The sequence below is a fragment of the Urtica dioica genome, chromosome 4 (assembly GCF_054948205.1).
Source record: "Urtica dioica subsp. dioica isolate 48M chromosome 4, U.dioica_male_clone48M_v1_H2, whole genome shotgun sequence".
Taxonomy (NCBI): Eukaryota; Viridiplantae; Streptophyta; class Magnoliopsida; order Rosales; family Urticaceae; genus Urtica; species Urtica dioica.
The window spans coordinates 20,334,297-20,359,429 of NC_142759.1; the positions used below are offsets into that span (position 1 = coordinate 20,334,297).

General features: G+C 38.7%; 3 protein-coding genes and 1 pseudogene across 3 annotated transcripts; 2 read left to right on the forward strand and 2 right to left on the reverse strand.

Annotated features, from left to right (window-relative positions):
• Positions 1–3,537: 3,537 nt before the first annotated feature.
• LOC149401109 (uncharacterized) lies at positions 3,538–5,573 on the forward strand. The gene is made up of 3 exons (XM_089610598.1): positions 3,538–3,784; positions 4,421–4,550; positions 4,886–5,573. The coding sequence occupies exons 1-3, from the start codon at positions 3,538–3,540 to the stop codon at positions 5,571–5,573; spliced, it is 1,065 nt and encodes a 354-aa protein (XP_089466724.1).
• A 7,041-nt stretch (positions 5,574–12,614) lies between these two features.
• Positions 12,615–13,279, forward strand: LOC149401110 (ethylene-responsive transcription factor 3-like; annotated as a pseudogene).
• Positions 13,280–18,308: 5,029 nt separating this feature from the next.
• On the reverse strand, positions 18,309–22,109 carry SHH2 (DNA-BINDING TRANSCRIPTION FACTOR 2). Its single transcript, XM_089613766.1, has 9 exons — positions 21,814–22,109; positions 20,852–20,937; positions 20,722–20,767; positions 20,477–20,633; positions 20,293–20,368; positions 19,976–20,027; positions 19,484–19,627; positions 19,264–19,383; positions 18,309–18,815 (listed from the first exon to the last, which is right to left on the reverse strand). Exons 1-9 carry the CDS (start codon positions 21,865–21,867, stop codon positions 18,495–18,497), a joined length of 1,056 nt encoding a protein of 351 aa, XP_089469892.1. The 5' UTR covers positions 21,868–22,109; the 3' UTR covers positions 18,309–18,494.
• Positions 22,110–22,881: 772 nt separating this feature from the next.
• On the reverse strand, positions 22,882–23,742 carry LOC149401112 (uncharacterized). Its single transcript, XM_089610599.1, has 2 exons — positions 23,515–23,742; positions 22,882–23,445 (listed from the first exon to the last, which is right to left on the reverse strand). The coding sequence occupies exons 1-2, from the start codon at positions 23,740–23,742 to the stop codon at positions 22,882–22,884; spliced, it is 792 nt and encodes a 263-aa protein (XP_089466725.1).
• Between the last annotated feature and the right edge of the window lie 1,391 nt (positions 23,743–25,133).

Genomic DNA, 25,133 nt, shown 5'->3' on the forward strand with positions numbered 1-25,133 from the left:
TGGGTTTGAGGGTCAGATGGAGGGAGGAATGGATGGACGAGAAGTGAAAGCTCCGACGGTGGTGGTTGTGGTGGGTTCGCCGGTGGGGGGCTTTCCAGGTGGAGTTGGAGATGAGGTGGGGTTGGGGGTTTGGGATGGTGAAGAGATAGGGAGAGAACTGATGGGATTCAATGAATGAAACCTCGCTTAAACCTCTTCTTTGTCTGTGTCTGTGTCTTGCTCTCTAAAGATATCTCACATTTTGTATAAGTCTCCCAAATTTGTCGCTCTCCTTCTTAATCGCAGGAAAGAAAAAAATGCAGAGAAGAAAAGAAGAAGAAAGGAGCGGGAGAGAGAGAGAGAGAGAGAGAGAGAGAATAATAGATAATTATTTAATAACTATTAATATATCTGATAAATATTAAAAGTATTTAGAATAATAAAAAATACTCTTATACCCTTTAAAATCTTGTCACGTCATCAAAAATGAAACTTAACGTCCAAATACTGACGGAAGTGGGCTTTGTAACACGTGTTTGAGTTGTGAGTTGAGTTTTGCAACATTTTCGAGTCCAGGGGACGAAATGTAACCGAGGTACGAGTCCAGAGGGTAAAAATGAGATTTATTCTAAAAGAAAACATGCAAACAAATTAAATAATTTTCAGAATAAAATGTTTTGAACAATTAAAATTATATATGCTAATTTTTTTTCTAAATATTTATAAATATTTAATATATGATTTAATTCAAAGAATAAATTACTACTGGATACAACGTTTTTAACAACTAATAACAAATATAATTAATATATGAGAAATTGCCCTATTTGCCACTCTTTTGATAACTTTTTCCCACATTACACTAAAACCTTAATTTGTCCCAAAATGCCACCAAGACAAGTGTAAAAAGTCAAGTTTGCCCTTCACTATCTATTTTCTTTACAAATTGGAATCTATGTTTACTCAGCCATTTTCTCCCGAAATGAAGACCGATTAATACTCAGTCAAAACCCATCTCTTCTCCCGTCCATCTCTTCTGTTTGTCTTCCTGATCTTCTCTCTCTCTCCCTCATCTCGTCCAAGCTGAGAAAACTCGTGAACACAGCTCAAAAAATTCGTCGGAGGAGCTCAGTTATCGTCGTAGGAGCATTCCGACCCAAAAAAGAGAAGTTGCAATCCACGAAATAAAACCCTAGGTTCGTTTTTTTTTCATTTTTCGGGTATAAAAAAAGCTTTTCATCTTGAAATAATGAAGTTTTTGTTGTTTAAAAGCATGGGTTTGTTATGGGTATGTTATGTGATTTTTGAAGATGACGTTCATTATTTGTTGACATATATGTCAACAATGTTGACTTTAGATGTCAACAATGTTGACATAAATGCCAACAATGTTGACATAAATGCTAGTAGACAAGTTTGTTAATCTATATGGTTAGCTCTTTTATTTCATTTTCTCTGACAAGTTCACCTCAATTTGAACTGACATGTGACTGTTATGTTAATGCATTGTGATTAATACTTGAATCAGATTTTGTTCATTTGCTTGCATTACATGATGGTGAGTTTTTGTTCTACATTGCATGTTTTTGTGACTGTGAATCAGAGTGTGGGGTTTTGCTTAATGTTGGTGTGAACTTGTGAGATGGAAAGCCGTTGGAAGTCTTGTTGACATTAGATGTCAACAATGGACGTTAACTGTTGACATCTGATGTCAACAACTAATGAACGTTGTTGACTCTAATATTGCCAAAAATATGCAGAAATGTCAGAAAAACGCTCCATTGAATCTCCGGTGACAAGCTATGACGACTTCGAGCCCCGAAAGAGAAAATGTTCTAAAAATGAGGTACATTTTGATGCCAAGCAAAGCTGATTTTTGGTTATTATTTTTTATGATTGTAGACATTCGTACCAATAATTGTAGACAATTACTAAAATTATAGGCAATTGATGTTAATAAGGCAAGCGGATCGGAACTCGGTGATGCACAACTCACGGAGTTTCAAATGAGCCAGGCTGAGTACATATGGTACTTGGATACTTTTTGTAGTGAAACTGAATCGGGTCCGATCATGTGTCTCGAAAGTGTTATGAAAGAAATCATCGGAGACGACTGGGAGACTCAGTTGAAGAAAAAAGGAGATTTTATGGAAGTCGTGCCCAAGGGGACACGACTGTTTATGCTGAAAACCCAGAGAGAGGAACTTCTCTATTATAGGAGGATGAGGATCAACAAGAAATGACTCTGACGATGAATTCCCCACATCATTGGTCTAAACTTCGTAATATTTATATTTTTGTATGGGTTTTTGTATGACTTGAATGCTTGAAACTGCTTAATATGTCTATTTACACTATGTCTTATATATGTGTAATGTTGTGAATTGCATGTTATCATGGTTATCATGGTTTTTGCATGTTCCATCTCGCCGGTAATTTGAAGACTGCTTTTAAGGGGATTTCGAAGGATGTGAAGTGGAAATTATGGTCAACAATGAAGATTAACAAATAAGAAAATGATATGAGAATCAAGAAAAAAAAAATCTATGTCAACAATGTAGACATCATATGTCAACATTGTAGACATATGTGTCTACAAAGTAGACATCAGATGTCAACATTGTAGACATATGTGTCTACAATATTGACACCCGATGTCAACATTGTAGACATATGTGTCTACAATGTTGACATTAGACATAGATGCCATCATGACAAGTGTAAAAAGTCAAGTTTGCCCTTTTCTCCCGAAATGAAGACCGATTAATAGGTGAGTCTCAGTCAATCTCTCTCCTTCGTCCATCTCTTCTCTCTTTCTTGTCCAGTACATCTAGGTCTCAGTCTCTCTCACTCTCCTCATTCGACCATCTCTTCTGTCTCTCTTCCAGTCCATCTCTTCTGACTGTCGTCCAGATCTTCTCTCTCTCTCTCTCTCTCTCCCCCCCCCCATCTCGTAAAAGCTCTCTCGTCCAGATCTTCTCTCTCTCTCTCTACCCCACTCTCCCCCATTTCGTCCAAGCTGAGAAAACTCGTGAACACAGCTCAAAAAAGTCGTCGGATGAGCTCAGTTATTGTCGGAGGAGCATTCTGAATGTCAGCCCAAAAAAAGAGAAGTTGCAATCCACGAAATAAAACCCTAGGTTCGTTTTTTTTCATTTTCCGGGTATAAAAAAGCTTTTCGTCTTGAAATAATGAAGTTTTTGTTGTTTAAAAGCATGGGTTTGTTATGGGTATGTTATGTGATTTTTGAAGATGATGTTGACATATATGTCAACAATGTTGACATCTATGTCAACATTGTTGACATATAAAGTCAACATTGTTGACATCTGATGTCAACAAATAATAACTCTGTTTACTTTTTTGTACGCAGTGATGGGGGATATTTATTTATTATTCAAGCACAGTGGTACTTAGGTTGAACCTGGTCGGTATCACGAGAAAGGATCTTTCGGAATCGTGGTGCCGTACAACGTCAACTTCGCTAGTTTGATGCAAATCATTTACACGAACTTGCGTAAATCACCATGCACTCATACTGTTGGTGTTGCATACTCGATGGCTGGTGCAGTGCAGCCTGTTGAGATAACCAACGATGACACGCTCAAAGGTTTCTTATATTTGCGGAGAAGACGAGAAGATGACATGGAGAATTTTCAATTGATATTGGAAGTAAACGAAAAACAATCGGGTCCCGATTCAGCAGGGATTGGATCCACTCCAAACAGCCGTGGTAGTGGTTGTGTTGGAAATCTACCTATAAGAGTTTCCGACATGCCATCTATAGCCGAGGAGGAGGGGTGTGGTTCGGTCCCAACTCCTAATCAAACTATGGGATTAGATGAGTTTATGTTATTTGACGATGCGACACAACGACGAGGCTCTCTACCACCACAAAACTGTCCTCCACCACAAAACTCGCCTCCGCCACCAGGAAACTCGCCTCCACCACCAGGAAACTCGTCTCCACCACGAAACTCGCCTCCACCACCAATGTCGTCTCCACTGCGAAACTCCCCTCCACCACGAAACTCGCCTCCACCACGAAACTTGCCTCCACCACCACGAAACTCGCCTCCACCACGAAACTCGTCTCCACCACCAGGAAACTCGCCTGCACCAGTAAACTCGTCTCCACCACCACGAAACTCGCCTGCACCAGTAAACTCGTCTCCACCACGAAACTCGCCTGCACCTATAAACTCGCCTCCACCACAAAACCCTAATCCGCCGGCACCACGATCTCCTCCACCACCACGCAACTCCAATCCTCCACTGTATTCGCCGCTGAATTCACATAGCGTCCCAAGTTCATCTACTAGGAGCGGTGCAGACGATGATACTATTGTTTTGGATGTCCATTCCCCTGTATATATTTAGCTTCACGCACTATATGCTAATAAAAAGGCTTTACAAAAACACTTGATGTTGTTCGCTGTAGTCAACAACTTCACATGTAAGACAAAGAACTCAGACAAAAAATCTCTGCACATTGTTTGTCCGGGAGAGGGCTGTAATTGGTCTGTTCGAGCTGTGAGAAAGGAAAACACGCCCATATTTCAAATTAGAAGGTAAATTGTCTTTATGTTCCATACGTTCTCTGTCTGTTGACTTCTCTTCTTATTTCTAGTTGATTTCTACTGTTGACGTAGATGTCAACAAACAAAAAGCAGATTGTTGCAGATGTCATCATATGTCAACAATGTTGACGTCTCATGTCAACGAGACGTCAACATTGTTGACATGAGACGTTGACATGAGACGTCAACATTGTTGACATGAGACGTCAACATTGTAGACATCATATGTCAACAGTAGAAATCATATGATGTCAACAATGTTGACGTCTGTGTTATAATTCTGAACTTTTTTCCCCGGTGATACTCATGGAAGTTTCATGTTTCAGGTTTGACAAAGACCACAGCTGTGCCTTACACGTAAGGCAAGGACGTCACCCGCAAGCAACGAGTGAGCTAATTGGAGAGGTTGTAAAGCACAAGTGTATTGATCCAACGACGGGTATGTGCAGACCGAAAGAGATAATGAGTTATATGCAAATGGATTACGGTGTTTCCATGACTTACAAAAAAGCTTGGCTGTCCAGAGAGAAGGCACTAAAGTCCCTCTACGGTAGTTCGGCAGATTCGTACGCGTTCTTACCTAAGTTAAGGTACATGATCGAGACTAAGAATCCCGGTTCTTTTTTTGACCTAGTCACTGGTGAGGGCGGCGTATTTGTCAGTTTTTTCATGGCACTCGGCCCTTGGAGAAATGGTTGGGAGTACCTTAGACTTGTGATTATCGTTGATGGTACCCATTTGAAGAACTATTATAAAGGAACGTTGTATACAGCGTGTGGGATGGATGGAAACAAGAAAATATTTCCGTTAGCCTATTGTGTTGGTCCTTCAGAATCTAACGAGGCGTGGAGTTACTTCTTCGCCAAACTGAAGGACGCATATGGGGAACGGGAGAATAAAGTATTTGTATCTGACAGACACGCTGGCATAATCAATGGCGTGAGGACGGTATTTCCGAATTGTTATCATGGTTTTTGCATGTTCCATCTATACGGCAGATGTCTAGATTGTTGACATCAGATGTCTACAATGTTGACATCAGATGTCTACAATGTTGACATCAGATGTCTACAATGTTGACATCATATGTCTACATTGTTCACATACGATGTCTACATTGTTGACAAAAGATGTCTACATTGTTGACATCTGATGTCCACAATGTTGACATCAGATGTCTACAATGTTGACATCAGATGTCTACAATGTTGACATCAGATGTCAACAATGTAGACATTTGATGTTAGGGATCAAAAAAATCATACAAATAAACTGATAGAGAAATGATTTACCTGATCGGAGAGCCACTCTTCGGGCGTCCACATCGTGTAGAAAAAGGATTTTGATCGCACTTCAAGTTCTGTGAAATTCCACCGCCACGGCATTTTGTCTTCCTTTTTCGAGTACCAACGGCCTTCTTCGTCCTTACTGTTCCTCACTTCAATCTTCAGCCATGTCTCCATTATAAGGACGTCTGCAAGAGAAGTTGGATCTAAAGGAGGAGACAGCGGAATCTTTTGTACCCGATCGACACCTTTTACCAACTTCATAAATGGCCTTGGGACTTGAGTTAGAGTGTATTTTTCTGGAGGTCGAATGACTCTTGTCGGTCGCTTCGGTGAATCTTCTATGTTTATTGGCACCAGCTGCCAAGAGTCCCGATTTTCCTTGTCCCGAGCATCGTTGATCTCGACCTCCATCTCCTGTACTGTTTTTCCCTCAGGAATCGAGCCAACCCATATTAGTTGACTGTCATCATACATCTCATCCTCGTACTGTTCAGCATCCAACTGCAACATGCGGGCTTTAGACTGTGATTCAGTCAATTCTTCTTGACTGTCTTCTATTTGGCTGTCTTCGTGAACAAGGCCTATAAAAAGGAGACCAGACATTACGTTAAACATATTTCAAAAAATACCATACATGTCAACAATTGTCAACATTGTTGACATGTCATGTAAAGAACTATTAGAAGTCTATTACCTTCTTCGGCTTGTGTCTTCCCCTCCCATTCCATCTGTTCTGAATCGTATATTGTAATAATATTACCTTCTTCGGCTTGTGTCTTTTCCCTCCTTTTCCATCTGTTCTGAATCGTCGTTGTCTCTCTTCTCTTCATCTTGTTTCTCTTCATCTCCCTTTTCATCATCTCCATTCTCGTCGTCATCTTTTTTCTCTTCATCTTTCTTTTCTGCTTCATCTTCTTCGTCTTCTTGCTCTTCTTCAACTTGCATGTCTTCTTGTGGCGGCAAAGGTCTTCTTCAACTTCTCGAGGCAAAGCCTCAACTTGACTGTCTTCTTGTCGATCCACCGGCTCGACAATCTTGCGGGACAATTCCATAAACTGTTTATTCATACTTGTCTTGAATGATTTGAATTCATGTTTCATGTCAATCTTAAACAAGCTCCACTCTCCTTTCAAGTGGTTGACCGTGTCTTCGACACTCTTCAACCGAGCCTGTGAAAAATTAAAGATGTGACAATTTGACAAGCCATATGTTATGTTATCTACATGTTAAAGATCAGTCCATATTACCTCGGAGTCGGTGCTTGGAACTGCAAAAGCAGTTTCGGATGGGAGGGATGCGTCACCTTCAGATTCAATCCGAGCCTGTAATATCAACAATAAATCTCAACAATTTATCAATAATTTCAACAATATATCTATTGTTTGTTGATATCGTCTGAATGTCAACAATGTTGACATGAGATGTCAACAATGTTGACATCAGATGTCAACAATGTTGACGTATTATTGAAAACATTGTTGACATCTCATGTCAACATTGTTGACATCTCATGTCAACATTGTTGACATCTCATGTCAACATTGTTGACATCTCATGTCAACATTGTTGACATACAGATGTCAACATTGTTGACATACAGATGTCAACATTGTTGACATCTCATGTCAACATTGTTGACATACAGATGTCAACATTGTTGACATTCAGACGTCAACATTGTTGACATGAGATGTCAACATCTCTTTCAACAAATCTCAACGAAGACAGAAAGTAATTACCTCTGTTTTGTCTTTCTGGTTTTTCTTCTTCTTCTTTTCATCTAACTTAAAAATAGTTTTGGATGGGCGGGACTTGTCTCCAGCAGATTTAATCCGAGCCTGTAATATCAGCAATAGATGTCTTTTTTATCAATAACTGTCAACAATATATATATTTCAACAATATATCTATAAAGAAGAAAGAATTAAAATATTTACTTACATCTGCTTTGCCTTTTTGGTTTTTTTTCTTCTTCTTCTTCTCATCTGACTTATAAAAGTGATCATCACCGATGGTGTTGAACGCTAACTCCTCCGATTGAAAATCGATGTTTTGGAAAGTGTTTTCCAACACATGAGTTGTCACCGATTTCCAGCGTCGCATCAGTGGAATAGCTGTTTCTGACACTTTGTCACACACCGCGAGTGACGTGAACACATGCATCGTCTCGAATGCCCAAATCTGTAGTGGATACAGAAATGAGGGAAGGTTGATCTTCCCTTTTGAGTCGGACTTCCCGCCAACGTTCTTCACGTATTTGACAGCGCTTTCGTGAAAGAATTTCCAAACCACGTTACCCCACGGATATTTGTTAAACTGGTTTAAGTCCTTGACCAGCTTAACGTACGAAAAATCAGGAATGTTGGTGTGGCTAGGTGCACCGAGGAGAACGTTGCACAGAAAGTGAAGGATTAAGAACTTCACCCGCCTCTCGGGATTGTCCCACCCTTTGCTCTCCTTTAGTTTAGAAGTCAACACTCCCCGTGACTTCAGCGTGCCATTCTGAAAAATGTCCGAGTACAAACCACCGTCAGCAATTTCATTGTACTCGAGAGCTTCAAAGTTGTCGACGACGCGGAGACCAGTGATTTCCGCGAAGTGCTTTATCGTGAAAGCACGTGGTTGTCCGGCAACCTCAATAAATAGTGCATCTTCGCACTCCTCCTCGCCATCATACCTACCAACCCTCATTAGCAAGTGGTTGATAATCTTCGAAGAGCGGTTGATTTTTGGTAGTTGCAGAAACTGGCCAAAGCAGCAGTTGCTAAATAATGACCTCTCTTCTTCGTTCATATCTGCAGCTTCCTCGAATTTCTCGAGGGATCCAAAGAAACTGAAATTATGGTCAACAATGTTCCCTTCGGGAACAAATCTCGACTAACCCTGAAAATAAAGATTTAACAGATCAGGAAATGATATGAGAATCAAGAAAAAAAAACTATAAATTGTTGACATCTATGTCAACAATGTTGACATCAGATGTCAACATTGAAGACATCTGATGCCAACATTGTAGACAATAGATGTCAACATTGTTGACATCTGATGTCAACATTGTAGACATCTGATGTCAACAATGTAGACATCAGATGTCAACAATGTTGACATCAGATGTCAACATTGTAGACATAGATGTCAACATTTTAGACATCATTGTCCACTGTTCTTATAGATTTCAACAATGTTGACATATATGTCTACAATTTTGACATCGATGTCAACATTGTTGATATCTACTCAGAGACAAATACAACAACATTATGAGTATTCAGAGACAAATACAACAACAATATAGACCGATTCTCATGTTCAGAGACAAATATTCCAACACGTATTCAGAGACAAAATCACCAACAAATATTCAGAGATGAACCGATTCCCATATTCAGAGACTAATATTCGGAAAAATCAAGAAAATTTCATCAACAACACTAACCTTTGAAGTTCCCATTCTTGTACGGGGTTTTTTGGGAACCAGTTCTTCCTCTTCCGTGTCGGACGAACTCGCCATGATGTTCTTCCTCCGGGACTTTAGTTACGATTCGAGGACTCCGACGCGGGGGTGTCGGACGCAGGGGTGATGGATTTGAGTCCGCCATTTTTCTTCTCGATGTTAGGGGTTCGGGTGAGAAGTGATGGGTTTGAGTGGGTTCAGAAAAGAGAGTTACTGAAGAGACGAAATGGGTGGGTTTGAGTCGACGATTTCCTGGAGGTTACATGCAGTTACAGAGAGAGAGAGAGAAAGCGAGAGAGAGAGAGAGAGAGAGAGAAGTTCGACGGTTTTGACGTGAGAGAGAGGGAAAATGAGAAAAGTTTGAGTTTGATATGAGAAATATGAGAACAATTCGGTCTTCATTTCGGGAGAAAATGGCTGAGTAAACATAGATGCCAATTTGTAAAGAAAATAGATAGTGAAGGGCAAACTTGACTTTTTACACTTGTCTTGGTGGCATTTTGGGACAAATTAAGGTTTTAGTGGAATGTGGGAAAAAGTTATCAAAAGAGTGGCAAATAGGGCAATTTCTCTTAATATATTTGTATTCCTCCATAAACAACAGGTGCATAATATCATCTCGGCCAAAGATTAACCGACACAATTAAAAGTGCTTCAAGTTCAAACTTCAAAGTATAAAACCAACCAATTTTACACCAAAAAAAAATTTAATAAATGAAAAAAAAAATGATTCCCATTTTCTTCTTCATCTTTTGTTCTCCTCTCTCTCTCTCTCTCTCTCGTTATAAAAAAAATTTCACCTACTTTTCCTCTTATTTTGTTCTCAGAATCCATGGCGAGTGTATGTCTCATCCTGACGCTTCTCATATTGCAATAAGTTTCAGAAACATTTGTGGCGACGATCGCAGTCAGAGAGCATCATTGGCAGAGCCGGGCTTACACAAAGGTGTGTGTCTCATTCTGACGCTTATTTTCTCAAACGCGATTCCTTCGGAACCCATGTATTTTCGATTTCATGGGGGCTCTCTTTGTGCTGAATAAATTGAGCTTGTGTAGAGATATATGATATGAGAATACAATTTTTTCAGATTCTAGTTTTGGATTTTTTATTACAAATTGATAAAATAAGGTGTTTTCTATCGTTGAAAAATTTTGGCGAGTTTTTTTTTTTTTTTAAGTGGCTCTCAAATTCTCGTTATTGGTTCCTGCTAGATTATGATACTGAGAAAATTAGGGGTTTTATAGTGTTGAGAAATTTGGCGGGTTTGTCTTAAAAGAAAAAAAAGAATAGCAGCTCTCAAATTCACGTTATTGAGTTTCTGCTAAATTTTGATATATATGAAATAAAGACTATATTGGCTAATCAACTTGATAATAAGCTTGCTAAAATCGCTGCCGAGGAATTCAAAGTTCCGGCAAAAATCAGTGCTATCATCAACGACGGTAATCAATTTCGTTAATTTGATCCCTATATCTCGATTATAGATGCTATCTTTGAATGCGAACAATTTTTTTTATGTTTGTAATTGGTCATCTAATTGTTACCACGGTAATCATTTTTTTTTTCTTAAATTATAATTAAGATTCGAAATGTTTCTCTTTTTCAAGAAAAAGATTATGCTTGTATACTTATTCCCTGATACATTATAAAAATAAGGAAAAATGGTACGAAGTAGTGTTAGGAAATTGTATTTCCCATTAGTGAGCTATTATATTTTATGTAATTATGATATAGCTATTTATGAATGATTTTATTTTGTCAATTAATATTGATAATTATTATGTAATTGATATGGAAATAATGGGTGGATACTAAATATAATTGATTAGGGGAATTATGGGATTCCTTATCAGATTATATATAAAGATAAACAATGGTTATGGTCCCCAATGCAAATCAAAACCGCCTATACTCTTCCCATATAGAGTTAGGCTTTCGGTTTTCTCGTTGGAGGAATAAAGTGATTTTGCAAAGGAAGACCACCTACCACCCGGCTCGTGTTCGTCCTACCACCGATCATCAAAGTTTTTCCGCATCAAGTGGTGATCGACCAAGATGGATCCAGGTATTTTTTTAATCCTTAATAATCTGATGACATGTTGATTCTGGGAATACTATTAGTATATAAGTTTTCCTTCAAGTAGCCAATTCAAACTATGACTTTTGCAAAATAGCCATAGTTTCATTAGGTATAGCAAAATAGCCAATTGAGAGTACTATGACTTTTAATCCTATCTCGATTAATTTTAATCCAGTCTTCATAAAGCTTACATTCTGTCTTTATAGTTCGTTGGGATTAAATTTAATCCAGCCTAGATTAATCTTACTTGGACTAGTTTGCTTATAGTTGACAAACTATGGCTATTTTGTAAAAGTTTAAGTTCTATTTGGTTATATAGCCGCTTGACCCAATAAATAATAAATTGTACTGCTGATGTTTGAATGTATGGTTGCTAAAATTCTACCTGAATCTATGTGTTTTACTGTGTTTGAGGGCAATCGGGAGTGCTGTTTGAGCGTTCAGGAAGCAAAATGTATGTCTCCTGGAAATATGTTAAAGAGTTTTGAAGGCAACGCAAGTATGTTAAGAGCTTTCAAGGCAGCAACAGGAAGTTGTATTTTGTTTAAGAACATGATTCCTATATATAGAGCTTCTAGGAAAGAAAAAGGAAAAAAAAATTATACATGTGCTGAAAAGTTCTGAATTTATCAGGAGAAGAGAAAATTCAAAAAGTATCTGGATTTATCCATCTATTTGGTTTTTTATTTTTATTTTTAATATTATGGATTTATCTGTTTTTTTATTATTAATAAATTACTTTTCAGGTACTGTTCATTGAACAGTAATACGTGAGAGAGTCTTGGTCCTCTCCTTTATATATATAATAATTAGTGCAAGTGAAGAAATGAAAGAGGTGATAGCAATTCCTCATCAGTATCGGTACTATTTATTGTTACATTTCTATTTAGAATAAATCCCATTTTTACCCCCCCGAACTCGTACCTTCGTTACATTTCGCCCCCTGGACTCAAAAATGTTGCAAAACTCAACTCAGAACTTAAACACGTGTTACAAAGCCCCACTTCCGTCAGTATTTGGACGTTAAGTTTCACGTTTTGATGACGTGGCAAAATTTTAAAGGGTATAAGAGTATTTTCTATTATTCTAAATACTTTAAATATTTAAATATTGTTATCAGATATATTAATTGTTATTAAATAATTAAATATTTCAATTATTCTCTCTCTCTCTCTCTCTGATAACCCTAGGTCCTTCCTTTTCTTTCTTCTTCGTTTAGCCTTTCCGGCGCAGAAGATCTTCCTATTTTTTTTTCAGGTTTCGATCTTCAAACCCCATGCGGCGAGGAGGCAGAGCCGTTATCGATCTATCGCCCAACGCGGTCGCCGTAGAAGAACTGCCTACGAAGGAAGTCCGGTTCAGAGGCGTACGGAAGAGACCCTGGGGCCGATTCGCGGCGGAGATCAGAGACCCGTGGAAGAAGGCACGCGTGTGGCTTGGCACCTTCGACTCCGCCGAGGAAGTCGCCCGAGCCTACGACGCCGCCGTCGTCTCTCTCCGGGGACCCAAGGCCAAGACCAATTTTCCAATCCCTAACCCTAACCCTAACTTTAGCCATGCTCTCGTCGAAGATGTCCACAGGAAAGACCCTGTTCAGGCTTCGAGCAGCCTCAGCAGCACCGTCGAGTCCTTTAGTGGGCCCAGAGTCTCGGACCAGGCCCAATCGCGACCCGCCAGGCCCGTGAAGCCGGTCTTCCCGCCGGAGGATTGTCGCAGCGACTGCGATTCGTCCTCGTCCGTGGTAGTCGACGACGACGACAATGACGACTGCCTTATGACGTCGTCGTTTCGGAGAGTGTTGCCGTTCGATCTGAATCTCCCTCCGCGATGGACGGCTCAGATTTGTTCTTTGGAGGCGATGACAATGAGCTTAAAGCAACTGCTCTGTGTCTCTGATGATTGATTTGTCTCTGATGGGGGTAATTCCCATTTTTACCAGTCTAATACTTGTTTCCTGATACTTGTTTCCTGGTAATAGTTATGGTAATTTAGTTAATCCAGTCTAATACTTGTTTCCCGAATCTTGATAAGTAAGCATGAAACACAACCCACGCTGAAACAAAACACAACCCACGCGAACCAGGAAAGAAAAAAATGCAGAGAAGAAAAGAAGAAAAAAGGAAAGAGAGAGAGAGAGAGAGAGAATAATAGAAATATTTAATTATTTAATAATAATTAATATATCTGATAACAATATTTAAATATTTAAAGTATTTAGAATAATAGAAAATACTCTTTTACCCTTTAAAATTTTGTCACGTCATTAAAACATGAAATTTAACGTCCAAATACTGACGGAAGTGGGGTCTTGTAACACGTATTTGAGTTCTGAGTTGAGTTTTGCAACATTTTCGAGTCCAATGAGCAAAATGTAACGAAAGTACGAGTTCAGGGGGTAAAAATGAGATTTATTCTTCTATTTACAAAGGATTTACTTGTTTTACTTTTTAGGTATATATTATGGTATTTGATGAAGGAATGCCACGGTCCACGAGATATTACATAAATAAATATAGTGGGCACTCTAGATATAAAGCCTAATCGAAACTATAATATCTATATATAGCTGTCGTTTGAGAAAAATTATGAAATCTAACCACAAATTTAAATTCATTTCATTTCGTACCCATTATATCTCTAAAAAATCTGTGAATTGGATGTCTTTATCATTCATTAATTAAAAAAAATAATGGCGCGTGTTAGTTTCTCCAATAAATCAAGAAACCACTATCGGAACACACGACCTTCATTATTTTTAAATCATAAAAGGAAAAAAAAACAGTTTCTTCCTTTGTCATTTCTCTGTCAACAAAGGAACTCATAATCATTAAAAAAAAGGAATGAATTAACAGCAAATAAAAAAAATTAAAAATAAAACTTGTTGACGAATATGAAGATGACTGCACATTAATAATAATATATTATTGTTAACGAAAATTAATAGAAAATTAGAGTAATTAACTATAGAAGATTCAAAATTTAAACTTGAGAAGACATGAAAAACGGCATTAATCAATGTTAATTAGCAAATATTTACAAACAATTCAAAGTTAAAAAAACATGAACCCATACAAAACAAACGCCAGTATATTAACAAATGAACATTTCCATCCGGTGCGGTGCTCCTCTCTGACGCCGTTTCACTGGGTCTGCACAGACCTTCACGCAAACCCTTAGACGTCTTGCTCCACTCCTGACGCCGTTAGGAGCCCAAATATGGCTTCCCGCGTCCTTTTTATCCGGAAGAATTCGACGGTAGTAGATGGAAACTTTCAGCTAACACACTGGATATATTCTAGAAGCCCTCGTCGGCACAAATTCATAGGACTTGGAATCACTTAATTTCGAGTTCGTACGAAGAAGTTATGTATTTTTTAAGTTTTGAAGAAGAAAAGAAAGAAAAATTGAGAGAGAGAGAGAGGTTAAAAGGAGGAGAGCAAGAGAGATAGAGAATAAAGACAATATTTACGTAGAGTAACTAACTCTTATTAAGAAAAAAAAAACATTAATTAGCAAAATAAAAACGCACTATAAAAAACGCATAATATAGACATAAATAAATTATATTGAGAATCAAAAGTCAGCTCATCAATTTGGCTATTTGTATAAAGATTTGTAAGAGCTTGCTATATTGAGTTTTCTTAGTTAAAACTGTCTAGTTAGTTAGTGCTAAAACTCATAAATAAATTATTATGAATGATATGTATGGTATTATCTAAAACAATTGTAGTATCTGTGGTGTGGTATTTGCTAAAATAATGGCGGTATTGCGATATTTCCTAAAATAATTGCAATATTTACGGAATTATTTTCGATATTTGCAAAATTTACGAAAAGTGAAAACATTCGCGAAATATGCCCAAACCTCTACCGTGGGCGGGATCCGCCTCGGAAAATATGATTTTTGGGTCCTTGGTTTATATACATGTCACGTTGCTTAACAACTTAAGTGATTTCTCTATTAGAAAATAAGTTAGTTACTATTAATGCCGTTTTATGGTCAACACTTAGAATCGTCCGTGGTTCGGTCTAGGGCCGGACCTTATGACCGCACGTAGGTTGGGTGTGGTAAAATCTTCTCGTCTCGTAGTCTTTGCCTCGCCGGAAAAAGGTTTCCGATTTCCCGTCACTCCATGATTAGTTCACCTTCGTGTTCATTGAGTTCGTCGGGTTCTTCGTGATCTTCGGATTCGTCGAGTTCTTCGCGTTCTTCGTGTTCGACGAGTCCTTCGAGTCCGTCGTGTTCTTCGGGTTCTTCACGATCTTCGGGTTCTTCTCGTTCTTCGGGTTCAACGAGTCCTTCTAGTCCGTCGTGTTCTTCGGGTTCTTCACGATCTTCGGGTTCTTCGCGTTTTTCGTGTTCGTCGTGTTCTTCGCATGAAAAGACAAGAAACGTGAACTAGAGGGACGCGGAGGGGTTTCCCCTGGCGCGCGCTCCGACGCTCAACATTAGTCGAGGTGGGGGGCTTATCTCTCATCTCGAGTGTCGAGAGAGAAAAATATAGTGAGCCGAGAGTGAAACAGAGATTTTCTAAGTCGAGAAAGGCTTACCCCGATTGTAGATGGAGATGTGGGTATTTATAGTTTTTCATTTTGGAGCTAGTGTGGGCTTTGTGGGCAACTTGGGCCAAAGTGGTCATTTTTTGCCGTGAGCCAAACTTGTGCCGATAGTTTGGCAGACCAAGATGGCCGAAAGTTGGTGTCTGCCGAAGGTTTAGAGGCTCGCCGATAGTTTTACGCCGATAGTCTCGGCCATGAAGCTCGCCGATAGTTTTATACCGATAGTCTCGGCCATGAAGTTCGCCGATGGTTTTGTGCCGATAGTCTCAGTCATGAAGTTCGCTGATAGTTTAAGATTCTTGTCTTCGCCGATAGTCTTATTTTGCCGAAGATTTTTAGGACGCCGATAGTTTGATCTTGAACTTCGCCGATAGTATGGCCGCCGATAGTTCAATGATTCTTCCTTTCGCCGATAGTCTTGCTTTGCGAAAGGTTTTAGGTCGCCGATGGTTTGCATGACGATGGTTTCAACACGTCGATAGTTAGGTCTTGAACTTTGTCAATTCTTGTCGTTTTTGCTCTCGGGGTATCATTTTTATCTTGTGAAAATGACGGCATAACAGTTACAACATTGTTGACGTGTACAAATTCAGCCTTAATCATTTATACATGTGCTCAAGAAATGACATGTTAGCTTAAGTTGTCCACATAAGAAAAATATAGATGATATTGATTTCACACGCCTCTTTGAGCAGGACGGTCCTCTATTGAGCTTCAAATGTCTACTGAGTTTCTTGAAGTGTGTTTCCGGTAACGATTTGGTGAAGAGATCAGCGAGCTGCTCGTTGGTGGAAATGTAGCGAACATTGACAGTTTCGTTAGAGATGAGATCGTGGATGAAGTGGACATCAGCCTTAATATGTTTCGTCGCATGTGAAAAATATGGTTCGAGGCCCGAGACCCATCTCCCTGACTGTCACACCAAATGATCGCGGTTAATGAGTCAAGAGGAGTGTCGAGCTTAGTGAGAAGAAAGCAACGCTAGAAGACTTCAATTAAGACTTGAGCCAAGGCTCCGCTGATTCACATTCTGCTTACGCGCAGACCATACCACAAGGTTTCCACCCAAAAAAAAACATACATAGTCGGTGATGAATAGTCCCTTGTTAAATTGTAGAACTTGCTTACAAGCTTTCCAATGTGTCTTTGTAGGCGCTTGGAGAAATTGACTCGGTTTGTTCACATCGAATGAAAAATCAAGCATGGTGAGAGTGATGCATTAAAGACCTCCAACAAGGCTTTTGTACATCGTCGGACTCTCATACATGGCTCTACCGTCATTTAAGGACAACTACTTCGAGGAGTCCATTGGAGTGTGCAGGGCTTCGAGTCCACTAGATTTTCCTTGGCCTGGAGATCATAAGCGTATTTTTATTGAGTCATGCTAAGATCGTGTGAATCTGAGAATGACTCAAAACCAAGGAAATCGTTGGACGAGACTAGAGAGCAAAGTTACTTTAGAGAGAAAAAGCATAGTTGAGGTATGTAGTGACCTGAAGTATATGGCTTTGACTACTTCCTCTAATTTAAATGTTGTCAACGTAGACTAATAGAAATAGAGACAATTTATGTTGTAGTCGAACAACGACGTCTCGCATATGTTGTTGACGAAGCCTTAAGACAACAAGTATTGGTGTAGCATGTCATACATGCCCTTGTCGTTTGTTTAAGACCATAGAGCGCGTTAACGAGCATGCACACTAACTATGGTTTGTCGTGATCCACGAAGCCTTCAGGTTGACGCATAAAGCCGGTTTCCTAAAGATCATTGTTTAAGAACGCATTGTTGACATCAATTTGTTGAATATCCCAGTCTTGAGTCATTGCAAGCGTGAGGATGATACAAGCTAGTAGGCTGTATGATCATCGGACTGAAGGTCTCGAAGTAATCCACACTAGGTGATTGTTAAATTTCTTGGAAACTAAGCAAACCATCAAGTTGTATTTGATTACACCGATTGTTTATCAACTATGTTTTAAAGTCTTTACTTGTTCCAAGTTCATGATGTTGATGATGGCGTTTCCGGGGAACTCCGGACCACCATGATTCACCTCCGGCTGATCAAGCTTAGGCCCAATCTATGGTCTGAATGTTCTTGGGGGTGTTTCCAATGAAGCTGCAAAGTCTCCCACGCTCTTTTATACTCAAGTGCTCTCTAAAAGAACCCTAAATAATACCCAAGTTGCGTAGTTTTTAATCTTCTATGTAGTGTCTCTGCTGGGAGTTGAATATCACTCTCATATTTGACATAACTGTAAAATTGATTTTACTTCTATTTTTTTTTTTTTTTTTTAATAAAAATGGTTTACTTGAATCTCCATGCAATGTAAAGAATCCGGTGAGCCTTGTGCCACCAGCAAGATATTTCTATCAAACAATTTCTAGGATTTTTTTTTTCCTTCTACAATCAGAATCAGTTTAATTACAATATGCTGATCATCAAAATCTATTTTCAAAAGACAAACCACCCTTTTTGTCACTCATTTACTCACTACTCATTCCCTACAATGTCAAATTAAAAAAAAAAAAAAAAAAAAAAAAAAAAGAGCACTACGACTTTCCTTCCGGAGCAGTGGCGATGGCATTCTCGGCCGGAACAAGGGCGTCAACACTGCTTTGATTTGCTGATTCCAGAATGCCCGGCTCAGACTTTCTCGGTTCGGAAATTGGTGCAGGCAAAACCGGGGGGGTCACATCAGCGACGACGTGTCTGTGCACCGCTTCGGGCGGGAGAGTCGCCGGCGGCCTCGCTCCGGCAGGAAAGGCGTCGGCTGAGCTCATTGGCGACGCGGCATCGTTCACCGCGTGGAGTTGTTGGAGCCGATAGTCAGTCTCCGGCCGCCGACACACCTTCCTCAGCGGCACGATTTCCTGTGGTCAGAATTCCATCGGAAAAAAAAAAAAAAAAAAATTAACCTGGCTCATCAGGAAAAAAAAAAAATTAATGGGTGGCGTAAATACTATGTGTGTGGCCTTTTGGTACTAACTATTAATTTTGAAGTACTTATACAACTTCTGACGTCTACCAACCTGGATATGTTTATAATTTCGAAAAGTTTCATTATAAATTATTTTATGTGGCTGATTCTAACAAGATGTTTATTTAGTGTTCTATTTTAATCTAACAATACAAAATTGTTTTATTTAGTGTTTATTTACTCAAGAATTTGTTATAAAAAAATGGTGACAGATTTCATTGAAAAAAATTAATATGAATAAAAATTTAAATCACTACAAAAATTAATATGTTCTAAAATGCCTACTCAGGTATTAGTTCATGACTAATTCCTTTTAAAAGCCAAAACAAATGTTGTGATACCTCGGACAGGTCGTGATCGTAGCGAACAAGAAACCGACAACGACAGCCTCGAACATCATGCCTCCGTCTCTGGGCATCGAGAACGTGGGCATCGTAATACAGAGCCTGCTCTTTACCCTCCTGTGTCAATGAAATGCAATTCCCGATGAGGAGAAATGGCCAATGATTAAACAAAATTAGTAAATAATACAGAACCCGAAGAAAAGACGAGATCTCTGACTTGAAAACAGAGGATGAGATCTCCGGGAAGAACGGCAACGCATTCTGATGACTCGCATGGGAGTGATCGCTGTCTGACGTGCTTTCTTATGTTGACCCACTCGTCTTCCTCGGGCCCAAAACCAGAGAATCGAACCAGTACTTCCTAAAAGAAGATATATAACAATCAATCAAAATCCGGGTTGATTCTTTTGAAATTTTTTAAAAATTTTTTGTTACCGGATACAAAATACAAGATGTCCTCTTCTGAACTTTACCGGATCAAACCCATCAGTTTACATGTTTCTTAGATACCCAAAACAATTTTGTTATGGTACAGTTTCGATACTCATCACTTGAAGTATCAATGGCTAATGTAGAAAGTGTCAATAGATATTATTTGATGACAATTTTGATATTACAAGTACAGTTGCCAAATTATAAACAGGAAAAAAATTCGAAGTTTATACTATTATAAAAACAAATAGGTTACAAAGGGGTTTTGTAAGTTTACCGGATCGCCGCTGTCTAAATGTCTATGGGAGAAAAAGTTGGCAACATCATACCTGTAAATAGAAGATAAGAACATAAGATGCTAAAGAGCGGCAATTTTCAAAGAATGCACAGCAATCAATGCCATAAAAACATTAAACCAGAACATAAAATACCAGAAAAGCGGACACTGATAAATTTCTTTAACATGTCAATCAATTGGCACAATATCTTCTCAGAAGAGGGATAAAAAGCAGAATCGTTACGACATCAGAAACAGAACCGTCATTTTTTTTTTAAGAATATCAAGGCAAGACATGAATGAGAACCGAAACCAACCATGCTCCGTCCCTCCCGGATTTCGCTTCAAACTCTAGAACGGCATTTTCTGAGGCACCTCTTCCGATTCCTTGAACTGGTTTCAAAGTGACACAATGAAAAAAAAAAAACAAAGGGTCAGTTACGAAACAAAGGTGCAACAAAGGGGAAATTCAAACAATAAGCTATTGCTTATTTAATCGACCGGGTAGAGAAGGAATCGAGGCAGTCATAGGTTTATGAGACAAGGTTCTGGTCGGAGTGAGATTGCCCACAGGCCTAGATGACACGGTCAATTTCCCTGGGGTCCTACTTAGCTTCGCCCTTATAGCATATCGCCTATTTTGAAACCAATTCCACACCTGCAATGATAACTTTCTAAAAATTAAAAACAATACCCTGGATTACTTCCCATAGTCGTGAACAACACAAGGTTAATAAAGACCGTACTTGCTTCATTTGCACCGTGATCTTGCCTTTTCGATCGTCCGATTCACTGTAACAAAATCCCCCAACTTAGTCCAAAATATTTTGAGAAAAAGAATTCAGAGAGAGAGAGAGAGAGAGAGAGAGAGATCACCTGAACTTGCCTGCAAGAGCAACAAGTACATCTCGTCCAGGCATTGTATTGTTGTGTTCGTGCAAAATAGCATCCATTTCCGTAACCTTGTGAATACACCGATTCAAAAGAAGACAACTCAAAAAGCATTAAAATTGGGTCCATGGAAACATGCTAATCATAACGCAAAATCTCGAATAGATTCTTTTGTAAAAGTAGTCCGCTATTGTGATTTTGAATGAACTAATCCAAAATAAGACAACTCTAATTTTTTTTTTCCAAACGCCAACAAGCGTGCTAATATTACACGTGAAATCTCTACAGACTCTCTATAAGAATTCTGATTGTGACGATAGGGATACAAAAATCCACACCAAAATACCATAAAAGGCATTCCATTTATTGACCAAAAAGATTCAGGCGTAACGGAAAATTTGCCCTAACGCACATAATGAAAACAAAAAACATCGAATCTTAGAATCGAACTTACACACTATAATTTTACGGGAAAGAAACTCAGTTAAAATCCAAAGGCTTACACAAAAGCTGGCTTAATTATCATTATTCATAAATCATAGGCTGTGAAAATTAACAGCCAAATGACATTGAAAGGGATAGATCTAAGATAGCTTTCCTTCACTTCCTTAGCAATTGAATTCCAAAACCCAACGATTCAAACAAATTTGAGGAACAATTGAGATCATATTTTCAATTCGTCCAAAGCCAATATATGACAACGTAGACAGAGATTCTGATAAAAATTACAAACAAAAACAAAATTCAAGAAACTACAAAAATCTGGAAAATAGAAAAAATAAACTAAAAAATTACGAAATTTGAGCTAGAAACACGTTTGCGAAGCAAGATTAGGAGTGCGCCTAATCTATGGTTATGAAATTTCAACATTCCCAAATGCCAAGCAAAGAAATTGAAAACCACGAAATAAACACAAAATGGAAGAGAATAAATGATATTGAAATTACCTCAGCGGCTGTGAAGCGAAAAGCGGGACCTCCATTACTCGGAGGCCGACCCATTTCTCTTACTCTCTAAATCAAATTCAAGCCAAACCACTGTGTGTTTCTGATTCCAATCCCTCCTTATTTGTACTTGGAAAAGAAAATGAAAAAAAAAAATAAAAAAGAGAAGAGTGAGCGTTACAGATGTAAGTTAAAACAAAGACTTTGAAATCTGCACCGAATTTTTGAAGGTTGCAAAAACAAAAAGTGGCCGTATGGTTTGTGTGCGCTTTATAAACCGCGAGAGAGAAACGAAGTGAAATGAACCGAATCGAACCGAAACGGTCCTAGACGGGAAGGGCAATAATGTCAATTTGTTTTTATTACATTCTTGCGTGTTTACTTTGTACGGAGGCGTTTTTTTTTCTGCGTTTTTACTTCACGATCAATTTGTTTTTTTTTTTATTCGTAAAAAGAAAAAAAAATTATCAACAATAGCACAAGAATTCTTGATTTCTTTCGACAGCTATGAAGAATATCTAAGTACACGTGTATTTTTCTTACATAAAATTTAAATATAAGTAAAATTTTCGCAATTTATTAGGAGATGAATTTAATTGTGCATAAAACCTCTAAGAGCTTCTCCAGTGGAGCGCAATACTCTCCTTAGTATTGCGCTAGTGCCCCACTGGAGCGCAATAAGCTACGCTATATTAGCGTGGGAAGTTATTTCCCAACAGTGCAGCGCTATTTGTAGCGCTGCACTGTTTACACGCTAAATTCTTTTTTTTTTTTTTTTCTCTTTTAGGTTTTCAAATTTACCCAAATGCCCAAATTGTATATAATTACTTAATATTTACCCCTAAAATTATTTAATTTATATAAAATTTATTATTGTGCATAATTTAAAAGACAACAATATTTTAAAATACAACAATGATATTTGCACATTACAAGAAAATTATAATATTAAAACGGTCATAATCAACTAATACCAAACACAATTACATTAGCAATTTAGAAGAAAGTCAACAAAAAAACTCAAAAGACATTAAAAACACAATGCAACAAAATAAAATAACAATAGATAAACTAATATTCTGGAAGATTGGTGCCGGATCCCCCGAGACCGGTAAAATATTGAGAATATGAATCAGAAGTCGGAGGTGGTGCATGGGATTGTTGTTGTTCAAGCCTCTTTTGCATAATTTTCGCTTGTTCGGCTTGAACATATGCCCGAACCTGTGGATCAGGTATTGAACTTAAATCCCGGAACAATATTTTATTTTCTTCCTTGATTTCTTTCAATTCCAAGTGGCGTTGCCTGATAACACTTGTCTTCTTCAATTGCTCAAGAAGTTCTTTATTTCCTTCCTCAATACCACTAATTCTAGACATTATTCCATCATCCACTTTTTTTTTTAATTTGGCTTTCTTCACCCCAATCGGCCGCTCAGGAGGAGATGGATGTCTAGCAGATTCAGGAGTTGGATTTTCTGACTCTTGTGGGCAAGATGAACCTCGAGATGTTTGTCTTGCACTTGAGGCTCCATCTTGGAATTTTTCAAAATTCTTAATAATGTTCCACACATGATCAAACTTCCAACCTTTCTTGAATTTTTCATCTTGTGTAAGCAATACTTTAGCTTGATCCATCTAAAAGTTGATAAAACAATGGTTAAGTAAAAATCTAATCGTGAGAAAATAATAAACTATATTACTCACAATATCTTCAGTTGAAGCACCGCTTGGGTGTCTATTCTCAATTTGTCGAATGCATGCATGCATCTTCCTTGTAGCTTTCTCAATCACTTGAATACGGCACTGGATTGATCGCGTCGAACGCATCTCTGAATCCGAACTTTTGCCGTTGTTGTAAGCTTCCGCAACACGAGTCCAAAACTGATCGGATGATTGGTATATACCGATGATTGGGTCTTGCGAAATCTCCATGTAAACCCTACAAAGGAGTTTGTCTTCATCTCGAGAGTAATTAGAAGCTCTAGACATTTTTTTAGTAAGGTGAGTGATGTGGTGAAATTACAACTTATGAAGGCAATATTTATAGCAAGATTCTCACGTTTCTCAACTCCTTCTGACGCGATTTGACTACTCACTTACAAGATTCTCACGTTTCTCAACTCCTTCTGACGCGATTTGACTACTCACTTACAAGATTCTCACGTTTCTCAACTCGTTCTGACGCGATGTGACCACTCACTTACAAGATTCTCACGTTTCTCAACTCCTTCTGACGCGATTTGACTACTCACTTACAAGATTCTCACGTTTCTCAACTCCTTCTGACGCGATTTGACTACTCACTTACAAGATTCTCACGTTTCTCAACTCGTTCTGACGCGATGTGACCACTCACTTACAAGATTCTCACGTTTCTCAACTCCTTCTGACGCGATTTGACTACTCACTTACAAGATTCTCACGTTTCTCAACTCATTTCTCAGCTTTATCATTAACTTTTTCTCTATAAAATACCAATTCTATCATGAGTTTTAATACACACACTCATTCTATTCTGAATATAATACACATTCTCTCATTTTATCTCCCAAAATGAATACTAATTGGTCATCGTCGTCTTCAAGCTCGGATGACGATTTCATTACTAGTTTGGATGAAGAGGAGGAGGCCATAACTCGTGCTATCATCAATAACAATATCTTGATTACAGAGCTTATCCGTCAACATTCAAGCCAAGTAGACATGAGAGCGGGAGGCTCCGTGCCAGGACGTGCTTTCATCAACCGTGATCGAGTGAGTGCAGACCGTCGACTATTCAATGATTACTTTTCAGAAACCCCGATGTATGATGAAGCCATGTTCCGTCGGAGATATCGGATGTCTCGCTCATTATTCCTCCGCATAAAGGATGCTGTTCAAGGTCATGACAACTACTTCGAGCAACGGGTGGATCGCGCCGGCAAACTTGGTTTGTCACCCCTTCAAAAGATAACAGCTGCATTTCGGATGCTGGCATACGGTGTTCCGGCAGATGCCACAGACGAGAACGTCAAAATAGGAGAGTCAACGACGATTGAAAGCATGAAGAAGTTTTGTCGGGCAATCGTTGAGGTATTTTCTGAGCAATATTTAAGATCACCAACAACCAATGATATTGCTAGACTTCTGCATGTTGGTCAACAACGTGGTTTTCCAGGAATGTTAGGAAGTTTAGATTGTATGCACTGGAAATGGAAAAATTGTCCCACTGGATGGGCCGGCCAATACACGGGTCGCGGTGGAAAGCCTACTATTATACGCTGTAGCAGATTATGATCTTTGGATATGGCATGCTTATTTTGGTATGCCAGGGAGCAATAATG